Consider the following 14,215-nt stretch of genomic DNA (forward strand, 5'->3'; position numbering starts at 1 on the left):
AAGATTGAGGACGTCAAGCAGCCTGTTTGAACCGAACAGTCTAGTGCAAACTGACTGCATAGAATCAGACATTCCCAAGTTTCACAATCTGTCTCGCTTCAATATGAAAGGATGCCACAGGACGATGCTTTCAGAGTTCTCGTGCATGCCAGAACAACATCGGAAGCTTTTTGTCCCTTTTACTGATGGACCGTTTACCCACATCATGATCCGTTTTCAGCTCCGTGAGAATAAAAAAACTTTGTTGACTGAGATCCCAGAGAACTCTTTATCTGGAGGACCGGCTGGTCAGCTGCATCAGTGGGTCGAATCCTCATGTGAACAGTTTTGGTATAACAAGAAATTGATCTTTTGCTGTGTTTCTTCTGATAACTGTTGGATGTTTTTGTCATTTTGAGTGTGGGGTTATGTTATTTGAGGTAGCTGAGATTTAAGAGTCGTGTAGGGACGTTTTTTCAGTGGGGGCAGAACTAATTACTGATCAGAATTGTATTTCTCCTTAGGTTTGCTCTCTAAGAGGCCTGACGGAGCCAAAGACATTAAGAGGTGTAAAAGAAAGCCCAAAACATTTTCTGACTGTTTGTTGTATTCTTGTCTTTGTTTGCTCTCTTGCAGGTTTCATTATTTTAGTCTCTTTCTTTGATTAAACAATATGCCTGCAATATTTTTGCTTGAGAATGAATTATGTGATGAGATTAGTAGGTTTGATTGGCAAAAAAGCTTGTGTAGGAAAAGTGTCTGTCCAAAGGTGTTGTTGCAGTATCAGTCAGAATTATCAAACTTTATCAGCCCCGGAAGAGAAAAAGAAGGCTGTTTTTTTTCTTTTCATTTCTATTCTTTGTGTCAGCAGAGAGTAGATGGGGTTTTGATATAATTTTTAGAGTGCATGGGTCTCCTCTGTGTGTATATCTGCATCAGCAATATTGATTGTTTAATTTACTCAAATTAGGACTTCATACTGAATTTCTCAGGATAATGAATTACATATAACAAAACAATAAAGACAAGCAACTATTTTCCTCTTTTAGGTGGTGTTCAGAGTTGGTTTACAGCTTCAACAGAAACCATAACTGATATGCACATGTAGCTGTATGGATGATCGCTGTATTGTTTTATTCACCTGTGTTTATTTTTTATTTCTGGCTATTTAAAACTGAAAAATAAAGATTTATTGGGGGAAAAAAAGTACAGTCTGGCAGCGTGTGGATTTGTTACACTTCCAATTAACTATCATAAAATTAATTTAAAAACAGATTTTAACCTTGGGTTAACTTTATGCATATCCAGCATATATTTTTGTTTTAAAATTTGAACAATTTTGAAAGGTGCATGTACACAAGCTTTGGCTGTGTTACATTTCTACATATTATAATTTGCCTTTTTGTCTAAGCCAGTTTTACTGTAGGTGTCTCTCCTCTGGATTTAAGACTATTCGTCATGTTATTGTGTGTGTCCATATAATACAGAAATCTATTGATTACTCAGAGAAAACTACTTTTTTTCATGATGGTAAGACACTGTGCTGCATTCAAGTCGCACGGGAATATTGAGTTTCATCCTCAGCTCAAAATGACTGCTTTCAGATTGAAAACCTTTTTGAAATTCTGAACACATTATGGGCAAATTATTATATTTAATGGATGTGTTTGCCAAATATTAATGTCCAACGTCAGCTCTGAAGCTTAACAGACTTTAAGAGACTTCACTGAGGGATTACAAAAGGTTCAAATGATTGGTAGGAACCTTTACCTTTCATTTGTAGGTATATAGCGTAGGCTGTTTACATATATACACACTGATATATTTATATTTTATTACAGTATATGGTCTACAGCTATGTCAGAATTATATAAACAGTCATGGGAAAAAATATTTGACCACCCTTTTTCTTAAATGTATTGTTCATTTTAATGCCTGGTACAACTAAAAGTGCAGTTGTTTGGACAAATATAATGATAACAACAAAAACAGCTCATAATAGTTTAATTCAAGAGCTGATAACTAGCCATTTTCCATGGTTTTCTTGATAATAACCAAAATCATTATCTAGAAAGCCATGGAAAATGGCTAGATATCAGCTCTTAAATTAAACTATTATGAACTATTTCTGTTGTTATCATTATATTTGTCCAATCAGATTGTACCAGGCATTAAAATTAACAATAAATTGAAGAAAACAAGGGTGGTCTAATCATTTTTTCCATGACTGTATATAAGATAATCAGTTTTTGGCTGGACGAAGACGACTATCAGGATTTACAATTTCCTATACTTTTGAATGCAGCACACAGCGTCGTCGCTCAGAGAAGACGTCACCCAAACAACACAGTTAAAAACCCGCCTGGGAGCTTATTGAGCTTTATGATACAGGAACAGCGGTTTAAACAAATATAAGAAAATATAAAGATACGATACCAACAACAGCCATGTCTGTGAATTATGCTGCCGGGCTCTCACCGTATGCAGACAAAGGTGTTTGCGGACTTCCCGAGGTAAAAAACAAACAAACAAAAAACAGCTACCGTGGGCAAACGTTAGGTAGTTAGCCTCTTCAACTGCTAGCAGGTTAGCCGAGGGTGCTTCATGTTCAGTGTTGAAATGAAAATAATGATGATAATAATACAATTATATAGCATTATTTCAGCATATAAACACTTAATGTCTAGTGAAAGTTCTGCCTTTCCATTTTGACTGCGTAAAAATATAACTTAATGAGTTAGCTAACAACATAAAGCTCTGATGAAACGTTAATTCTTTCTTTGTTAAGAAAGGCTCCATTCAGAGTTAATTTTACATCTTTTACTAATGTGTAAGCTATGTTGTACAGTGGTAGAAGAAGTCCTCCTATCGTTTAAGTACATAAGTAAATGTATTAATACCACAGTGTAGAAAATGAATAAGACCTGCATATAAAATGTAACCTAAGTAAATGTCCAAAAGTATTGGCATCAAATATACTTATAGTGCCAAAAGTAAAGGTGCACATTATACCAAATAGACCATTTCAGAATACTATAAAATACATTATAGAAACACAAGCCTCACACTCAGTTAAATCAAACTTTTTTTTAGCAGAGATGCTTGTTTAATCAAGGTTTTTGAAAGCGTTTCCAAAGTCTCTTGAGTAAATAAACTTCTTAACTTGTAGAAGCTTCTGACCCATTTGTACTGGATATTTTGAATCAGATTTCTTTGTCATCCCTAAGAGTGGTGACATTTTTCTTTTGCTATAGGATTTACACTTTAAATTTAAATAGTTATCTTACAGCCAATGACACTAAATTAGAAATGCAACATAAGACAAGATATTCATTTGACCGATGCCTGTTGTGTCTTTATTGTGTTTTTCAATAAAATACTGAAAGAAGATATTCATTTGATAAAATTTGTTTTTTTCTTAATTTGCAAGCAGTATTACTGCCATATGATTCAATGTTTCATCTTTTTGGCTTCAGTTCAGTAAAAAGATGTGTGTCTTCCTGCATGGCCATCATACCCACACTAGACCATATCACTCACCCCCATGTAGATAAAATACCTCTCAGCCTCTCGTCCTCCCCAAATAATATTGATATTTAGCTACTGTTTCTAAAAGATATTGTGATATTTGATTTTGTCGTTATCAGCCAGCTGTTTTTGATCCTGACTCTTCCTGTTGTGTGACAGATGTTTGACAGTCCAGAGGAGCTGAAGGTGAACGTGGAGACCCTTGCTCAGTGGGTAAAAGAGTGTCAGTACTTGGTTGTCCACTCTGGAGCAGGAATCAGCACCTCAACAGGCATCCCTGACTTCAGGTGAGGCACTACAAAGTCACTACGGCTCTTTTCTTCTGTCACCCTTTTTCACTCTGTACTCCGCTTTTCTTACTCAACTGTGATTCATGTTCATGAACACAATGAGGGAGGCAACACTGACCTCACACATTCTGTCCCAAAATCTAACTGATACCAATAGTTTAAGTGTGAATCAAGTCTTTCACATTGTATTTATATTACTTTTTTTTTTTACAGTAATAGTCAGTCAATGCAAACTCTATGCAAAGTGTTCTTGTTCATCTCTATGCAAAATAAATGCAGGAATCAAAGTATTCTTTTTGTTTTATCCCAACCGTGCAGCTTATTGTTGTGTGTCCAAATAATTCAAGATAAAGTCCTTGTGTGAATCTAAAATCTGAGAGTTGTTTGGTTGTCATTGTGGTAGCAAATCAACAGAGCAATCTGATGAAATGAACAATTTCCAGGAGTGTTTCTGAAAGGGCAGGTACAGAGAATTGTAGATGATAATAGCCATTCTGCAGATAGTCTTGTTGTTTGTAAGTGCTGAGGCCAAAGGAGAAAACAGTTGGTCAGGAATTGGAAGAATCTTAGAAGAAAAGTTATCCCAACTTGTTATTGCCATTTTTTTTTATTTTTGGCAGCCTTGGAAAGATGGATTCTGATGTTTTTGATCACTAACCTGCTTCTCCTAACACTTCTTTGTACCTGATCTTAACCACATCCTCATTTGATCTCACTTTGTGACTGAATGAGTTGTCAAATGGATTACATTAGTGGTGGAATGTAATTAAATACATTAACTACATGTACAATTCTGAGGTACTTTTACTTAACTAAAGTATTTTCTTTTCATGACACTTTCTACTTCTCCCCCTCTACATCTCAGAGGGAAATACTGTATCTTTTTACATCACTACAATTATCTGACAGATTTATTTTTTTCCTCTGCATTTCTGTTAGACATAAGGTGGACGTCTTGGCTAAACCTCTTTCTTTATCTCGTAGTACCACTGTATGAGCAGATGAGGGCAGTAATTACTTATCATTTGTCAGATATAGCTCTTTGTACAACCCGCGTTGCAAAAAAAAGTTGGGATGGTGTAAAAACATGAATGAAATCGGAATGCATTAAACTCAGAATGTTTATGTTTCACATAAAGGAAGAGTTTATCAGTTTGAACATTTAATATCTTGTATTTTTAGTGTATTTAATTGATGGTAGGTCAAAAATAATTAGCAATTCACAGTATTCTGTTTTTATTTACATTTAACACAGCATCCCAACCTTTTTAGAATCAGGATTATAAAACAATACCACACACTAAAATAGATAATTTGTACATTGCAGTAGTGCAAAATTTTTCTTTGATTCTGTGCAAACATGTATTTTGTACTTATATCTGAGCTGTGCCACATAAGAAAGGGAACTTTCTTATTAATTGAGTTTATTCTGGTGTGAATGGCAGATATTTCCCACTGAGAACATATATGCACACCTGGAGATGTTCGTTGTGGAGACCTGACTAATTAATATTTGATTGGTCTGCCTGTCAGTCAGAAAGGGTCGACCTTGGATGGCAATATCATTAAAGCCGAAGGTGTCTATGTACACATCAGACCCACAAATACAAATTATATTCCCACTGCTGCCAAGCACACACACAGAGCAGGAAACTCAGCCCCTCACAGTGATATCTTTGAGGACACCAGAACATGTTAATATACCGGCTTCACAGATTTTCTGCAGCTTTCATGTCCTGCAGTATCTTTCTCATGGTGATAAGCGTGTAATAAGTGACGCACACGCCTCACGTTAATGCTGGTATGTCTTTGAACTGGTCTTGGCTGAGCGGGCAATGATTCATATTGAAAGATGAGGCCACTGCGTTTGAGGATTCTCCGGATGCGATCCCTCACATATGATGCATAAAGATAAGTTGTGTATCCTCGAAGTGACTTGTAAACTGACAGGGTGGTAGACACGACAGGGCTGACAGGACCGCTGCGTTCATCCCTTATTCAGCAACCGAAAACTGACTGGGTAATCAAAGCAGCATGTTGAGAAGGCTTGGGACAAAGCATGAATCACACTGAGCAGATTGGACAACAGATTCTATTCCAAAAAACTTGTCACTGTACCCAATGAAAACGTTTCTGTCAAATTAAACTGTTGAATATCAGTGTAATGCTTGAAAGACTTAATTTTTTTATGTAATTTCTCCTACTAGTGCAGCATCTGTTTAAAATGTGCCGATTTGGAACGGGTTGATTGCTGCCCTCTATTGCAGCTTGCAGCCCACTTTAGAAATACCCATTCAAACAACTTCACACTCGACATTGCACTTCCTCGAGTCCCAAGCAATCAACTGCCATGATTACAGCTTTGCTACAATAATCAGGTGCTTGATGTGAAACACCTTCTGTATCATTTTGGAAGGAATTGGTGCTAGTGGATCAGTGGTTGATTAAAACATTTTCAGTGTTGTTGGGTTTTTTTTGGTCTTTGATATTTCCAGTGTCCTCAAAGATGCAGCATTTGTCAAATTTTGTACACAAATTTGCAGAACTCCAGATTCTTCTGTCAGATTCTTAATACTCAACCATGAATACATGCCTACGCACCAGCTGTAGACACGTAATCCCTCCGGTCCACCCACTTCATTACAACCTGTCTAATCCTGATGATAACTACTGCGAGTTATCACTTCATCACTATATTCTCTTTCAGGGGTCCAAAGGGTGTGTGGACGTTAGAAGAAAAAGGGGAGAGTCCTCACTTTGACATCACATTTGAAGACGCCCGTCCCAGCTTGACTCACATGGCCCTCTTGGGACTGCAGAGGGCCGGCTACCTCAAGTATCTCATCAGCCAGAACGTGGATGGCCTGCATGTACGATCGGGCTTCCCCAGGTAACTCCGCCCTGCCTAGGTTGAAGTTCATGCGTCAAGCGGTTACACTAAGGGGCGAATTCACAAAGAACGGACCAGGCCACCATGATTTGTGCATCACTTGCAAAAGCTATCTGCCCTGTCGATTCACTAACGACAATGCGCTTATTGTTATATCACAGTGCAAACACGCCAATAAAGTTTTGAGGCTGAGTGCAGTTTGCCTCCTTTTTGCCTCACATGATAGCAATAACCCAAATGGCAGAGCATAATGAGCTAGAGGTTAAAGTGTCGGCTGTGAGCGGTGCAGCCCTGACTAACTCCATATTGGACACATACTTGAGCTCGGTTTGTGTTTTTTTTTAATTTAATTTATTTTTTATAGATCTGACTCGGCTCATTAACCACAAAGATACAGTAAGTGTGTCTTCAGAGATGAGAGAGAAGCACAATGCACAACCACGGGTCTCCATTTATTATTTAAATCTCCTGAGTCAGGCCAGCCGATCGGTCAGGAACTAAAACAAATTAATATTCTGTGTTCATCTCTCTCTAACACACACACAGTCTACTTTCGCACAGTAAGCGTATGTGAGCCCATCAGTTGTGGTCATCACGACAGTCAGACTGAGACAGAAATCTACTTGTTTATTAACCTTATGTATTTCATGTATTTTCAAAAATGGGGAGCTGAGAGGAACGTCCTGTCACTGAAAATAAGGCAGTGTCAGTCAACCTTATATTTGTCCTTATAAATGCACATAATTTACCACCAGCTCTCTGAAGACAATTATAATGCAGTAAGGCTCATTTGCAGAGAAAGGGGCCGATTTTTCACCAAATGTATGCATATTACCTCATTTAAATGTGTGCAAGTAGAACCGGAGCACAGAGATGCTACAGAATTTGCTGGGCAGCGTAGTTAGGGGTGCAATTTACCCTTTGCATGTGCTTTGAGAATTACACAGTTTGTTTTTGGCTTTAACGGCTGCAGAAGCCTTGCAATCATTTTGTGAATTCATAGCTAATTTAGTGGAGCAGTGCATTATCTGACAGATAAGCCACATGGCATCTAGTAACACTTAAAGCAGTAATAACTGTTTGTTTTTTCCCACATGAGGGCAGTGAAATAAGATGTAAATACAACAATTTAGGGCTGCAACTAACAACTTTTTTCACAATTGATTAATTTGCTGGTTATTTCAAGTCATTTCTATGTATCTATTAATCATATGGTATGTAGAATTTGTCCATCACAGTTTGCTGGAACATAAGCTTATGTCATCAGGTCTTGTGACAGTCCATAGCCAAAAGGTACTCATCTCACTTTGTTGAAACAAGGAAAAGCAGGTTGATTGAGGGAATATATCAGCATTTTCCTTTGCCATATTATGAAAATATGAAGGAAAAACTATGCCTAAAATTACAATACATTTACTAACCAAAAATGACCTTTCACGGTCTCTGCCGTTTCTGAAAACATCAGCAAACGTGTAACAACTCGTGCACTTGGAGGTTGTGCGCCGTGAATCCAAAATGATCATCCGGAAGACACTAAAGCACAGCGAAGAGTTGAGGGGAACTGCTGAGTCGGGGTAATTCTATATAGGTTTGTCACACTTTCCCTTTACATGCAGTTAGTTAGGATGAAAATATTTATTGGTGCAGCTTTAATGATTTATCATCCTATCAAATACTATAACTGCAGCAATATCCTCATTTTCTCAAACTGTTCAAACATCAATGCAAATATTCTCCATGTCCGTACATACAGTTAAGATCACTTTAGATTCCATCGATGTGCAGAGTGATTTGGACTTGAAGCAGAGTGAGGGGAGAGGAGAGGGAATGAATAACTGAGAAGTGGACGTGAGGTACTTATTTAGAGGAAAAGTTAACTAGCTCACAAAGTGCAGTGAATATTTATTGAGGAGAAATTACATTATTGTTAGTTTTTTTTAATTAATTTCTTTTATACAAACGCAAATATATATAAAGCATTGTGAGTTATATGAGATAACTGTTGTTTTACGCCAATTTTATAAATGTTGGGTTGTGACTCATTGTTTTTAAATATGGAGCTGCTGCTTTGTGATAGCAGCTGTAAAAGAAACAAGGGACTCTTTAAAAACCGCCCAAGAAACTTCAAATAATGTTCAGTGTCATGGAAAACGTTTGGTCTGACTCTGGATTATTCAAACATATTGGACTTACCCAAGGCCAAGAAACCAATTACTCATTCAGAACTTAAACCCAGCCTTTATGCGTGTTGGAAGACTTGCTTTTCCTGGAAGCCATTTCTCCCCCCACCCCCCCATCAGTCATGTTATTTTAGATGAGGCCAGACAGCGAAATGGTAGTTCTCTGAGGAAATCAATGAGGCAGCAGACGCACTGGTAAAGTAAACTGGTTGGAACTAATCTTTCCACCTGGCAATCACCTGAGATGCCAGGTGGAATGCAGAAATGAATCTGAAGTTTCAGAATATTTATTAAAAAGGGACTGCAAAAAAGTTGTGTGGAGGAGTTTGACATTAAAGGAATACTTCAGGCTTTTTTAAGTGGGGCTGTATGAGGAACGTATCCATATATATCTATATTATTTACAGTAGATGGCAGTGAAACTATACTTTTATACTTTATTTTTAGATGGTTAAAGTATGTTTTTGCTGCAGCACATTGCTTAGTTTCTGTGTCGTTTCTCCTTCCTGCTTCTCCAAACTGGGGACATGCAGACGGCTTTTCCTGATGGTGAACTGGAGTTGTTACTAATGTTGTCTTAAAAACCACCAGACTCCATTGACAACAACAGTAATTTTACTTTACAGAACAGATCCAAACAGCAACTACTTTATTCTGCGGGGTAAAATTACGTTTTTTCTCAAAGGAGTCTGGATCTGAGTGAATATCATCTTTGTAATCTTTCTGTCTTTGTGGACTTTTCTCCCTCTTGCTCCATCAGGGATTTGTTATCAGAGCTCCATGGAAACATGTTTGTGGAGGAGTGTGAGAAGTGTGGCAGGTATGTACACGCGCGCACACACACACACACACACACACACAGTCCAAACACCCACGTTTTGATCTTAAACCTGCCAATTAAATCTTTTTCAATCTAGTTCTTTTTTTTCTCATTTTGAGGCCATTTTACTTGGTAAAACAAATCATGTGGCTTCAACACAGTATACAGGTGCATCTCAATAAATTAGAATATCCTAGAAAACTGTATTTATGTCAGTAATTCAATTCAAAAAATGGAAATAACACATTATATTAATCCATTACACACAGAATGAAGCATTTCATGTCTTAATTTATTTAATTTCTTCTAATTATAATGATTATGGCTTACATTTAATGAAGACCTAAAATTCAGAAAATTCTCCAAAAATTTGAATATTACAAAAGACCAATTTTAAAAAGTATTTTTAATAGGAAAATGGAAATTTTGGCCTCTGAAAAGTATGTCCATCTATATGACTCAATACTTGGTTGGGGCTATTTCACTTGAACTACTGGAAATGGACTTCATCATCATCATATTCTAATTTATTGAGATGCACCTGTACATGAATCATGCAGACAGGTGCTGGTGCAGTAATTTGTGCAAAAATTGTATGCCAAATGTTTTCTCTGCACACACGAGGCACCTTCACCCTACCTGTGGGTCCCATTTGTTGCTGACCAGCTGTAGCACCTTTTCAAATGGAAACTTTCAGCAAGATAATACATCCTCTCACAGAGCGCTCATTATCTCAAATGGATTCCGGGGAGGAGACGGTGACATTTCGCTCCAGTGACCTGCACGGTTTTCTGATCTCATCCAAGTAGATTACCTTCGGGATGAAGTAGAACAGAAGCATAAATGTATGTTATCAGCAGCTGCATGATGCCATTGAGTCCCAAATATCCCTAAAGAGCATTTCCAGCATCACGTTGAGTCTACAACCGTGTCCTTTAATCATTCACTACTCCATGTTCCTCAGTTCTAAGTAGAGGACAAAATGGAAATGAAAAAAACTCTTTCTGACAGTACTTCAGGCCTTTTTCTCTCCACCGTTAACTACGTCACTTCTGACGCACAATTTAAAGGTGGCGGACATTGACTGGTAATAAATACATGCATTTGGTGATAAATACATGAAGAGATTAAATAAATTGATAGTTTTTAGGGACAGCACTGCAACATTGCAAATTCGCTGTAGTGGACTCAGACCATGCCACAAAGAAAGCTATGGAGTTAAAACTATTCTGTTTTATCTAATAAAGTTGACACTCTATATATTATGGTTTTGTGTATGAATTCATGTGTATAAATTGACCTTGGTATGGGGCTTCTAAGAAGCTTTTCATTATTTGGAGATAAGGGGCGCAAAGTCAGTAACAAGCAAGAATTGTTTTTAGCCTTATGCCATCATTCTCCTTGTGATTAACTGCTCTCTGTCAAAGCACTTTGTAAGCTGTTGTTTTTAGAAGGTGCTGTATAAATAAAGTTATTATTTATTATGTTATTATTAGTTATTATTATTACCTCTAACTTAACTAAAGCTGGAGTGGCTGGACAGAGTCGTGATCTGTATGAGTCTTTGTTTTTCCAGGCAGTACGTCAGAGAAAAGGTGATTGGTGTGATGGGGCTGAAACCAACGGGACGTTACTGTGATGTGGTACGATCCAGGGGACTCAGAGCCTGCAGGTAACACATGCTTTTTTTTCCCACTGTATTTTTAAATAACGTGGCACCATCCATTTATTAGTATGACAGTGTAATCTTTTACTAAAACAGAGGAAAGCTGATAAGCACCATACTGGACTGGGAGGATGCTCTTCCAGACGCAGATCTGAACAAAGCAGAAGATGCCAGCCGGTGAGACAGAGAAAATTGCAGCAGTTTATGTTCCACTGTTTCTTTATTTCATGATGCTGTTTGCTATTTTAGTTTTGATTCAGCATCTGTCCTGATTACCCAGTAACACACAGCAGAAGAAAAGTATGAAATACTGTGTTGTATCTATCTGCTTTATCTTCCTGTGTGATTTCACACCGTTAGTGTCCCGACAATCAAATGCTTCACAGTCTCTTTTGTAGTCTTTCCATTTTCTTCCTCTGTGTCAAAGTTTCTATTCAGTCCTACAGCTACAAAAAGCTTTTATCGTGCGTCTACAACACAGCACAGCAGGATGATTTGGATGTTTGCGTTTTACCGTAACCTTCACCTCCGTGCCTCATAATAGATTCATAACTGCCTTCAAGAAGGTCATGTGTTTGTCGGTTTGTCAGCAGCAAATTACAAAAAAAATACTGGCCTAATTTTCTTTAAAACTGGTGGAAGGGTGTAGCATGGGCCAAGGAAGAACTCATTAAATTTTAGAGCAGATCCAAAACACAGGGCAGATATGCAAATTCATTTTCACTTTTGAAAAACCCTCATGAATGCAGCATTTTGTGCTGTATAATCACAAAAATAAGTTTTTGACTGGGAAAATTTACACGAATGCCAACTCAGAAAGATCTGTTTCCTTTTCTCTTTGTTGTCACACAAAAACTGGAATCAATGACTCTGGGCATAAAAACACCTTCTTTTCAAGTGTTACACATTACCACTACCACCACAAGCTCATGAATAAAGTGGAAAGATCTACTTCCTGAACTACTTTTAGGAGCATGTGAATGCACCATTTGCCTTGGCAGAGGTCTACGTTCTCCGTTTTACCCTCACTCATTACAGAATAGGAGCCTGCTGCTGTGGAGCGGCTTTGTTTATGCTCATTCATTCATTATGTCGTATCGCAGCAAGCCGTGGAGAGGGGTTTGCTAGATGCGCTCTATTAAAAGCAGCAGATAATAGTTATGACCCCTCATGTATTACCATAACATTCAATTTCCTTTCTCAAAAAAGAATTACCCAGCAATCTTTGAAAAACCGGTCACGTCATTTTACAACAAATCCTCAAAGACTTTTCTAACCCTCTGGATTAATAAATATTCCTTCTTTTAGAAGAAAAAGAAAAAGTATTTTTAACCCGTGTGCTGTCAGGCTTAGTGAATTAGAAACATAGTCTCAGTCTGAGAATCTGTAAATTCAGGGTTTTTCATTTTTTTTCCCTTCATTTTCCTTCTCCGGTTTGAGCTTGATGTTGTTGTAGACATCATTCAGCGCTATGGGCTCATTTTTAAAAAGTTAAGGCATTCCAGCTTATTTCAATACTAATTAGATATATTTACTGTTGTTTTATGCAGATGTGTCTGTATGTTTATGTGCTACCTTATTTTATTAGCTTTAAGTATTTGTTTTGTTTTTGTGGTATGCCTCGTTACTTATGTTTAAGGCTGCTTCTATGTCTACTTATATATCCGGTACCTTCATACATACCTTTAGCCTGCTTTAAGTGTTCTTTTGGGTTCTCAGATATCTCTAGCTAATATTCACTGTGACTCAAATATAATGGCAACAGACAAGAAGCACACACTAGCATTGAGACTCAGCTAATCCCTCAACGCACAACAATAAATCTTCTTTTCTAACGGGCAAATTAGAAGAACATGTGTGACATATTTCTCTTCTGTTTGCACCCAGACGAGCAGACCTGGCGCTGACGCTCGGCACATCCCTGCAAATTAAACCCAGTGGTGACCTTCCACTCATCACCAAACGCAAAGGAGGGAAACTGGTCGTTGTCAACCTGCAGGCCACAAAACACGTGAGTCTCATTTATGCACCATTTGACACATATTTGAGGAAATCGGAAATTAATTGTCATAATTTGTTTTATAGGACAAGCATGCGCACCTGCGTATCCATAGTTACGTGGATGAGGTCATGAAGCAGCTGATGGAGCTGCTGGGATTGGACATCCCAAAGTGGGAGGGTCCGACTGTCTGCGAGAGCTCCAAAGCCACGCATGAGTCTGCTGCGGATGTCAAACCCCCATGTGCAGTTAAAGCAAAGAAAGAGGTGAAAAACAAGCCGATTAAGGGGGAGAGGAAAAGAGACACAGCAGCACTAACAGATGATGGGAGCGTTAAGGAGGAGGCGGTTTCGGTAAAGAGGGAGAGAGCGGACTCCCCATCAGAGGTGAAGGAAGAGAAATAGCCTCAGGTATTTCTTCTCGCAACACAAACCCGTCCAGAAATAAACTTTACAACTGAGGGGGCGCGGTTTCATCAGAGGACGGAGGTTCTTCATGTTGCTCCCTCTGGAGCAAAGACTCTTCTAGTACTGTAGTGGTTTTGATAATCCCTTTATTTTTTACACTCCCCTTACAGTGGAGTCATTGTTTCCAGGGTAAAAAGGCTGGCTCGACATTAGGTTTAAGTTTTGAGAGGTTTTTTTTTTTTTTATTTCTGGTGAAACAACATGCCTGAAAAGCACATTTACCAACACACAGACTACAGTAGTAAATGTTCTGCACTTGATACAACAAAGAGTCCAAAAACGTTTAGATGCAATGCAAAACATCAATAAAAACTAATAAATCAGTTTCAGAATTCAAAATGCATAATGGGGAAACAAAAGTGTATCATCTGATCGTTTAATATATTGTCTTGGTAC

General features: G+C 38.0%; 1 protein-coding gene across 1 annotated transcript; it reads left to right on the top strand.

The window, feature by feature from the left end:
• Positions 1 to 2,317: 2,317 nt before the first annotated feature.
• Positions 2,318 to 14,143, top strand: sirt6 (sirtuin 6). Its single transcript, XM_059343788.1, has 8 exons — positions 2,318 to 2,492; positions 3,667 to 3,794; positions 6,505 to 6,687; positions 9,628 to 9,687; positions 11,264 to 11,359; positions 11,450 to 11,530; positions 13,241 to 13,364; positions 13,439 to 14,143. The coding sequence occupies exons 1-8, from the start codon at positions 2,427 to 2,429 to the stop codon at positions 13,754 to 13,756; spliced, it is 1,056 nt and encodes a 351-aa protein (XP_059199771.1). The 5' UTR covers positions 2,318 to 2,426; the 3' UTR covers positions 13,757 to 14,143.
• Positions 14,144 to 14,215: the final 72 nt, after the last annotated feature.

The sequence above is a fragment of the Centropristis striata genome, chromosome 11 (genome assembly GCF_030273125.1).
Source record: "Centropristis striata isolate RG_2023a ecotype Rhode Island chromosome 11, C.striata_1.0, whole genome shotgun sequence".
NCBI classification, from domain to species: Eukaryota; Metazoa; Chordata; class Actinopteri; order Perciformes; family Serranidae; genus Centropristis; species Centropristis striata.

Bases quoted from the DNA above. Each gene is read 5' to 3' on its own strand.
- sirt6 (XM_059343788.1), top strand. From the start codon at position 2,427: ATGTCTGTGAATTATGCTGCCGGGCTCTCACCGTATGCAGACAAAGGT. The intron at 9,688-11,263 runs GTATGTACACGC...TTGTTTTTCCAG, and splicing joins GAGTGTGAGAAGTGTGGCAG to GCAGTACGTCAGAGAAAAGG. The intron at 11,531-13,240 runs GTGAGACAGAGA...GTTTGCACCCAG, and splicing joins AAAGCAGAAGATGCCAGCCG to ACGAGCAGACCTGGCGCTGA.